This window comes from Tripterygium wilfordii, chromosome 3 (assembly GCF_013401445.1).
Source record: "Tripterygium wilfordii isolate XIE 37 chromosome 3, ASM1340144v1, whole genome shotgun sequence".
Taxonomy (NCBI): Eukaryota; Viridiplantae; Streptophyta; class Magnoliopsida; order Celastrales; family Celastraceae; genus Tripterygium; species Tripterygium wilfordii.
This window is the reverse complement of record NC_052234.1, coordinates 13672023-13681118: the sequence shown is the minus strand read 5'-3', so window position 1 is coordinate 13681118 and position 9096 is coordinate 13672023. Positions and strand designations below refer to the sequence as shown.

Below are 9096 nucleotides of genomic sequence, written 5' to 3'. Positions count from 1 at the left end.
TTTTTTAAAGAAGAAGATGATGAGACTATCATATTTTTATGAGGATTTAAGAAGAAGTGGAAGCCCATTTCAAATTATTTTTCAAAGAGACCTGCAGTCACTATCTTTGGTTGCGCATTAAGTAAAGTTATCGGGTTTCTCTATTGGGTCCCAAATTATGCATGTTAGGCAAGCTCATAGAGAGGATTGAACTCTTTGTGGGAGAACATGACTTTCATGCATCTTACCACAATATCAACACCATCATTTGTCATTTGAAGCTTCAAGTTTAATTATGATTAAGGATTTATACGGGTTGACCTTAAACAATTGAGGTTTAAAGGTTCGAAGAAGATAAGTGACGACAATATCATATTTTTATGAGGGAAAAGAGGAGTTGAACTCCACCCTCAAAGTTGAAATAAAAAATGAGTGGATAAACTAATCTATAGTTTAATAATAATAAAAAGAGAGTAGCATGAATTAGAGGCAAACAAGAGGCTGGATTCACTATCACTGTCATCATGCCCAACTGCACTTAGTTGGCTCATATAATTATCTCTGTTAATATAATTTAAAGCTTTTGATTATCTTCTTAATATAAAAATAAAAGCAGGCATCTATGCGCATGTAGTGTTATCCAGCAAGTTTCATGGAATAGAATTTGGTAATTTAAGCCACAAACATCATGTCATATTGTTTAATAGTTTCTCGTTCTTAACAGATTTTCAGTTATTAATTCCAGAATTAATAAGGAATTACAAAAGAAAAAGAAGATGAAACTTGATAGAGTACCCTTTAACACAAACCAGATGTATGAAACAATAGAGCCTCTAATTGTTGTAATGCAAGAAGTTGCTTCTTTTTTTTTCTTTTTTTTTGTAAATGTTTGTGTATGATATTTCAATCAAAATCTCAATGTAGTGTTTACACAGATGATCGCCATATCCTTCCCTCTAATGAGATTATAATCACGGAAACATCGTCATGATATCGCCTTCGATCACCCTGAGGAATATCAAGCAATTCATGGAAATCCATGCCTGCAAATGAATCAAACCAATTCAATTTCTCTGCAAAAACTAAAGCCATATACGTGTTCGCTGTTAATTAATAGTCTTGGTCATGGCAGAATGAAACATTACCAGCCTTTTTCGCTGCCCGGAACATTACTTCTTGAATGAGATGTTGTGCGGGATCTCCTTCTGGGAATCCAGAGATGAAGGACTCACATTCGGCGACGGCTTGCTCGTTGGTGAAGTATTGATACAATCCATCCGATGACAGGATCAGAAATCTGTCTCCTGGACTGAGTCTATGGTGATAAACTGATGGAGAACACGTGAGGTATGGAGAGGTTCCAATGTAGTCAATTCTGAACATCTCTAATAATGCATCATTCCACTTCGGCTGCCACAGAAAACATGAATCAACAAAAAATGCATAGGACAATGGAATAGTATAGAATGAACAATGGAATCAAGCAATACCTGTTTGAGAAAACCAGCACCAAAGGCTCGAGTGACCTTCAAGTAACCCTTAACCCTGTCATTAAACACCGCGGAATCATCGTCTGGATGTTCTCGCTTGATCCTGTCAACTTCCTGAAATTGAAATGGCTTTCAGTTCAGTACAGGCAAATGATGAACTCTTAACAGAAAGGGGGGCGGCTAAAAATCACACACCTCTTGAACATATGTACTGTGATCCATTGTGAGCTGATCGCAACTCAAGTTAAAAAACCCATCAAATTCATCTTCAAAATCACAGTCAGACTCCTCACTAATTCTTTCCAGGTCCTGATTATTTTCACATGATTTTCGGGCTAAAACTGCGCGACTATCCCCAACATTCAGCAGGTAAACATCTCGTCCCTTCATCAGCATCACAAGAACACAAGATCCCATTAAAGCCAACTCAGGATTCTCCAGTACCATCTTATCAGCTTTTTCCAGGAATCCTTCCTCTGTTTTCCTTAAAGCATCCGAAAGTGCGTTCAGAACATCTGAATGCGTCACTTCTCCTTTACCTTCAAAGTCCTTCAATTTCCTCTCAATATCCCACTCACATCTACACCTCTTCTTGTCAGAATTCTTTCTTCTCTTCCTTTCTGAATTGGAACTGAGATTATTGAGATCCTCATTTTGCAGAGGATGATCATTGCTTTCATTGTCAGCAGACTCATTCCAAAGCAACCCTTTAAGCTCTTTATGAACGGCAGGGTACAGATTGGTGAGCAAATAATCAGGTGCATCAGGACCGTTGAATCCGTCGTAGATACCCACAAAGACCCATCCATGTTGTTCGGAGATCACAATCTGGACTCGATCCTCGCCGGCTTTTCCTTGTGCCCATTGAAGATTCTGGCTCTTCATTGAGAATAAACCATTTTCATCATCACCGTCTCCGCTGTTGAAGCTCTCTTGACCACTCAAATTATTGCCACTGCTGGGATTTTTGTCATTTTTATCCAAAATTGATTCTTTGAAGCTTCTTATTGGCGCCACAATCGATCTACGACCGCGAGAGATCGTTTTAGATATCACCCTTTTGAAGCTTCTTATCAAACTATGTTTCTTAGGTTTCTCTTTAATTTCAGTGCTTTCAAATCCGCCATGAGAGGAACTTCTATGCAACTTGTCGCTGCTTTTCCCGATTGGACCCGAATTCAGCCCACGATCAATCGGACCCGAATTCAGCCCACGCTCAATTGGTCCCGAAAGGAAACCTCTCTCGATTAGACCGGAACCCAGACCGCCCGAGAGAGGCCCTGACCCGGCGTGGAACGAGCGGCGGGGGACTGGCTGGAGGGGGATGGAGGCAAATGTACCTGAGCTCTCGAAGGTGGAGGAACTGTAGGGATAGGTATCGGCAGTCAAGGCTGCGGAGGTGGACAGAGGGGTGGAGGCGTTGGCACTGACAGAGGCGCCGGAGATGGAGCGGAACAAAGTGGTGTCCTCGTGGGAGTGGATTTTGGAGCATGACTGGTCGGGTGGGAAGTAGCAGAAGGAATGGCCCAAGCCTTCATGGAACGGGTTCGTTAGAATAACGGCGATATCGTGACGGCGGGATATGTCTCCGGCTCCGGCGAAGCAGTAGCCGACTTTCGTCACGCCGTTACCCATTTAAACTCTTTTGTTTTTATTTTCCCCGTTTCGCAGTATAGTAAGCTACAGCATGCTATCAGAGGAAGAAATGGAGGAGGAGGTCAGGCAGAGGAGAGAAATGGAGGGGAGGAGTTGACTTGCGGAGAGTGCTTTGGTTTTCAACTATAATTTATTTAATTGTTTGCTAATTTATATAAAAATATTTATGAGGGGAGTTGACTATGAGAACCGCACATCACAGGAATAGAAAAACACAAGAATATAAGATATGAGAATCGATTAAGTCCAAAGGTGCCAATTTGTGTCACAAAATGCATCATTGAAGTTTGAACATTTGCCAAACTCCACTACTTTGTTTCAAATTTATAGGATTCTGTTTGTGGACAAATGTTCTCCTCTTCAAGAAATTATGCAAAGATAAATTTCTCTAGTATCATTCTCCATTATAAACAAAAGTTTTATACATACATCTACCAAGGTTTTTTTTTTCCCTTCTTCTTTTGGTCTTGTGCTCTAAATCCCTTCTTGTTGACATGAATCTAAACTTCACTTGATTATCACAAAAAGGGAGGTTCATTTCCCATCACATTTTTTTTGAGCATATACTCAGATATTTTGCAACTTCTTTCCTTTTTTTGCTGTGTCTTTCTATTAATATCAACTAGATAGTTTTGGGACTTCGGACCACCATGACAGACAGATCCCAATATGGGTATTGGCTTCAACGTTTGGACCAAAAAGGTTGAATATTCAGATTCCACCTGACCATAACACCTGTATAAAGCTAAGTTGATGGCCCCAGACATCCATGTCTGGCTCTGCCATATGAAAAGAACAAACATGGCCCATAAAGCAAGCCTGGCCCATAATTCCTTGTCATATAATTTTAGGCTCGGTCCGGTCCAGTCCAGCCCAAAAAATGTTGGACAACGAGAGAGGGATTGGCGGGTGTTCATAAGCAGAAGTAAAACGCCAATTTGGACCAGACAAATATCAGTTCCATACCGCAAAGCAAGGGTCTGAATCTCTATTTGTTTTCTATTCCCCATTTTGTAATTGATTTGGTTAATCAGAATTCCGCAAACAGTGAGAATTCTCTGTGTCTCTCTCAATCGATACGAAGAAGTTTCTGTGCTTTGTAATGGCATTCGAGTCTCCTCCAATGGGTACTTTATGGAATTCTTTCTTACTTTTGTTATATAATTTTCATCTTCCTTTTAACATATTTTATGTTAATTAACAAAATCTTGATGTTCCGAATACATATGTGGTTTGTGCATTATTCGGATATATGCGTGGTGATCCTGAAACGTGATTTGATTTCTCGTTCTGATTCCCCCAGAATCCTCTCTCTTTTTTTCTTCTTTCTTTTTTTTTTGGATATATACACCATAGATGTATGTATATGTGTGTCTTTCGGTGCTTGGTTCATCGACAAACTATAATCATAAAACTTTTCATGTTCACAAGATCAAATGATGTGGATTTGTCTTGTTGGCTTGTCAAGGGATAAATTTTTCTCATTTGCACAATTGATCACATTGAATAATCTTCTTGTACTTGTAGGCAACAGGCCATCGTTCAGTTCGGTATGTTAGAACTTTTTTTAGGCGACGTTGAATGTATAAGTCCTGCTCTAGCAATGAAACATGTAGTTTGTGCGGGGAAGTCCGACATTCATTCACATGTGACTTTGGATCAGGTTTAACAAGCCTGTAGCTGAAGTCTTTGGCCAGTCAGGCAGGTTCACTAGGTGAAATCTGTGAACAATGGGGAAGCAAGTGCGTCACAAACAATCGGGCATTGCTATGCAGAACAATCATCCAGGATGCATGTGGAGCATACTTCATGTGCTTAAGTACCATCACTGGCATCATGTCAAGAAGAGGATTCCACACAGAAGGCGTGGTGATACCAACCCTGCTATGGGTAATTAAACTTGATCCTAACTAATTCTTAACTTACTTGCATCATTTTGCTTCTAATTTTGGGAGATTTTTTGTTTTCGCTACTTTATGAGACATATCATATGCATCGCAATATGAGAAATATCTAATGTTTGTAGTAGATGGGCAAGTTTTTTGAACTTGAATTTCCCCCTAATAGGTATACAATCTATTGGCTGAGACAAACTGACTTTATCCCATAGGAAGATATTAAGCATCTAATATGGCTGCTGTCCAATTGTTTACAAAATTCTGTAAGACGGTTCGATGGTGTGGATTGTTTTGTCATAGTAGATCTTCTGTGCAAGTGCAACTTGTATCATGTATAATAAACATCTTAAGGTTAAGTTTTTCGTGACATTGATTTAAAGATTCATCTTCTATGACTACTTGTTATTATTTGTAGGGGAAGGACATACTGGAAGTGATGTAGATGCCTCAAATATTGGTATAATGACAGAAAATAATGACACTGAAATGGAAGGATCTGTTGTAAGTTTTATTGATTTTTTGCTGTTGGCATCATTAACAAATCATGTTTCTTTGCAAAAATTAATTATGGCATCTCACTATCTCAGCCATTATTCACCTCATTCATTGAGGACCTGTCAGTTGTTGGTGTCTAAAATGCCTTGATTTGGATATGTAACATTTCTATTTTCACATCATCATGTTGAACAGAAGACGACACAGTCCACCCCAATAGCCAAAAGCTCTGTTAAGTCCTGGTTAAGAGCACGCCTTTCTGAAGAGATGCTGAGGAGAAGGGGACGACATAAGCGAAGCTCAACCTATCCAATAAGATCACAGTTCGAGCGAACTGATTCCATTCATCACTTGGAGCTTTCAGAACAGGATATCCTCTCTGATGTTGCATTAACTGATGGAAGTCTTAAAATTGCTGATGAGAACACCAAAAGCTCTTCCAGTGCCAGTGCACCAGGTGTCGTGCTACAAAAGACTTGTCAGGAACCATTTGGCAGTGAGAAAAAATATGAAGAACATGGCACTATGCTTTATCAGAATTACATGGGGGATAAGCAGGTTGATGGGTCTGGGAAGCCACTCATCGAGAATCTGCAACTGTTTCAGGAAGGGTCAGATGAAACAAAGCAAGATTTGTTGAAGCAGATGCCATCACAGGCAACGGAACTCACTAATAGTACTTCATTCCAGCAGTCCAGGGACTTCCGGGATGCTCTGGATATTATCAACATGAACAAAGAGTTCTTCTTGAAAGTCTTACAAGATCCTAGCTCACATTTGGCTCATAACTTCCACAGCCGACGGGCATCGAGAACGGGATACAATAAGTCTGTGTCATTTCCTTTACCTGGCTCCTCAGACAGAAGAAGTTCTGGTCCTGGCAGACTGAAGCTCAAGCAAGATGGTGGTGAAGGTCATGCAAAAGATAGGGAGCTGCAAGTTGGAAGTCAAGACCCAAAGTCAGAGTATGAGTCTACTGAAGATATGTGTAGACAGTCGGTGCCATCAATCGCCACAGAGTACAGGGCAGATGTGGTTCTTAAGTTTAACCAATCAATGGCTGAAATTGGTGATAGTTCCTCTTCATCCCACTCCCCGAAGAGGAACCGAAGAGCAATCAAACGTTTTAGGGACCTTAAACAGAAGATAAAGCATGCAATCAGGGAGAGCAAATATGAGAGACATCGAATCTCCATGGATGCACTCCTTCACAAAATTCCTCATAGGCATGGGTTTTCTAAAGACTTGAAGGAGTTAGCGGATCAGTTGAAGACTTCTTCACCCAATACAGATGGTAAAGCAAGTCCTGGAAGTAGTTGCAGGAGCGATTATTCTGTTCCTTCCACTGGAAAGAGTGGAAGGCGCTCCATTAGTAGAACATCATCTCTCAATGAATCATTGGATAGATATTGTCAATTATATGAGTCTACCATCAACAGAGAAGCCAAACATCTTATCTCTGGTATGCAATTGAAAGCAGAAGAGCGGGATTCACCAAAATCTCTGGGAAGGATTCATTCCTCACCGGAACTTAAGTATTTGTTTTATCAGAGTCCAGAAGATGGTGAAGCATTTTCTATAGCTACCCCGGCTAAGGTAGTTGCGGATGACAATGTCAGCATAAGAAGTAACTCTGATGAACAAATGAATCTAGATCTTCCTGTTGCTTCAGAATACCTCCCACAGTTACATACTCTTGTAGAAAGTCAAATAGAAGAAAAATCAGTAGAGGTTAATGAAATAGATTACATTTTTGGAGATCAGCAGGGATCGATATGTCTCAATGATAGTGAGCCATATGATGAGGTGGGGTTAGTCAGTGATGATTTGGAAAATGTGATGGGAGAGGATTCGTCTCACAGTAAGCAGGAAATTCGTCTAACCATGCAAGACTCCGACTCTACAGATAACAGAAGCAGCTCTGGAATAGTTTCCATCCCAGAAGGTAAGCTAGTTTGCTAATTGTTCATTGGTTATTGAAATATAAATGGGGAAATCTATTTACTGGCATTGATATATCTCGTTAGTTGGTTATCTGGTTCTCACGAGTGCAGTTGGATGGTTGGTCCATGACTTGTAACTTTGAAAAACAAACATATTCATCTTAAACCCAACCATTTTCATAACGATGATCAGTGATTTTTTTGGGGTTTGATAGTGTGGCCACTTATACCTTAAGGAAAAACTGATGAGCTCTTATAAATATAATCTGCACGTAGTCTCATTGCTAATTGGTCATCTCCTCTTTAAATTGTTGTGGAATACCACTTCTTTCAACCCCCACATCCACGTCTTTATGTTTTATGTTTGATATGTGATCAGGACAAATTATTTATTATGCCTCAATTATTACGAGAGTTTAGCTATGATTATTTCCTTATCTTATTTAAGAGTACTTTTTATAGAGTTACTTGGAATCCTAGTGTCACTGAGAATTCAAATCCAATTGAAAACAATTTTCCATTTTAATTGTTTAATTTTCTTCCTAATTCTAGTAAGACTAGTTTTGTGTGCCTTTTTATGAAGACATGGGTAGGACATGTTAGACAAAATTCTGCGATTAAATGAACTTTCAGTTTTCCTTAATTTCTAGAGAAAATTTTCTGCTTCCAGATCTTAAGAGAGTCAGTATGGATGTTTGAATCTTAATGGATACTAATTATTTGGAAGCAGATTCAGAAGACTCGAGTCACTTTTCAAATGCAGTGGATGGTTTGCCCAACCAACAAGAAGATAAGAGCAGCATTGACATTAAAGATGTGGGGATTTGGCGCAAACAAGAAATAGATAGTGATGTTTTTAATCTTCAAGTGGATGCAAAATACAAACCAACATTTAACTACGTGAGAGACATACTAGAGCTATCTGGGTTCAGTGGGAGCGAATCCCTTGGGACATGGCATTCAGATGACCAGCCTGTGGATCCTTCTCTGTTTGAGGAGGTGGAGGGCTGCATGCTTCTTGATCCTGACTGTTCCGGACAGGAAGAAGGTGGATATTGTAATCACCTGCTACTGTTTGATCTAACCAATGAGGTATTGATGGACATATATGAAAGATCATACACTTATTGTCCTATGCAGCTATCTTCCCTCTCGCATATTCGTCCAATGCCAGTGGGACATCATGTTCTTAAGGAGGTCTGGACTAATATAAGCTGGTATTTGGGCTCAAGACCCAACTTTGATTGGTCACTAGATTATGTTGTGAGTAGAGATTTAGGGAAGGATGACGGGTGGCTGAATCTCCAGTTTGATACAGAATGTGTGGGGCTTGAGCTGGAGGACTTTATTTTTGATGATCTTCTTGAGGAAATCATACGGGCTTAAGTTGCCAAGGTGCCTTTTTCTCCATCATGTTGTTGCATACAAATTTTGCATTGATTTATTCTTTGAGTAATATCGCGTTTAATTACATTACCTGATAAGAATAGAGGAAATGTAGTACAGAGGAAAAACAAACTTCTTACTTGTATACACAACTGTACAAAGAATTATGAACGCAGATTACAATTGTTAGCTGAATAATTATAAGAGGTCCTTTAAGGTTACCTTTGATACTGATTGGGATTTTTCTGT

The 9096-nt window shown here is 39.6% G+C and overlaps 2 protein-coding genes across 6 annotated transcripts; one reads left to right on the top strand and one right to left on the bottom strand.

Annotated features, from left to right (window-relative positions):
- Nucleotides 1-693: 693 nt before the first annotated feature.
- On the bottom strand, nt 694-3248 carry LOC119986857 (probable protein phosphatase 2C 4). The gene is made up of 4 exons (XM_038831552.1): nt 1665-3248; nt 1470-1583; nt 1125-1389; nt 694-1022 (listed from the first exon to the last, which is right to left on the bottom strand). The coding sequence occupies exons 1-4, from the start codon at nt 3102-3104 to the stop codon at nt 907-909; spliced, it is 1935 nt and encodes a 644-aa protein (XP_038687480.1). The 5' UTR covers nt 3105-3248; the 3' UTR covers nt 694-906.
- Nucleotides 3249-4056: 808 nt separating this feature from the next.
- Nucleotides 4057-9081, top strand: LOC119995703. Of its 5 annotated transcripts, XM_038842210.1 has the most exons (6): nt 4057-4252; nt 4653-4675; nt 4789-5015; nt 5439-5524; nt 5714-7463; nt 8192-9081. In XM_038842210.1, exons 3-6 carry the CDS (start codon nt 4856-4858, stop codon nt 8845-8847), a joined length of 2652 nt encoding a protein of 883 aa, XP_038698138.1. In that variant the 5' UTR covers nt 4057-4252; nt 4653-4675; nt 4789-4855; the 3' UTR covers nt 8848-9081. The 5 variants fall into 5 exon arrangements, with proteins under 5 accessions (XP_038698138.1, XP_038698139.1, XP_038698137.1 ...); XM_038842211.1 differs by lacking the exon at nt 4653-4675; XM_038842209.1 differs by having other exon boundaries at nt 4660-5015.
- The last annotated feature ends 15 nt before the right edge of the window (nt 9082-9096 follow it).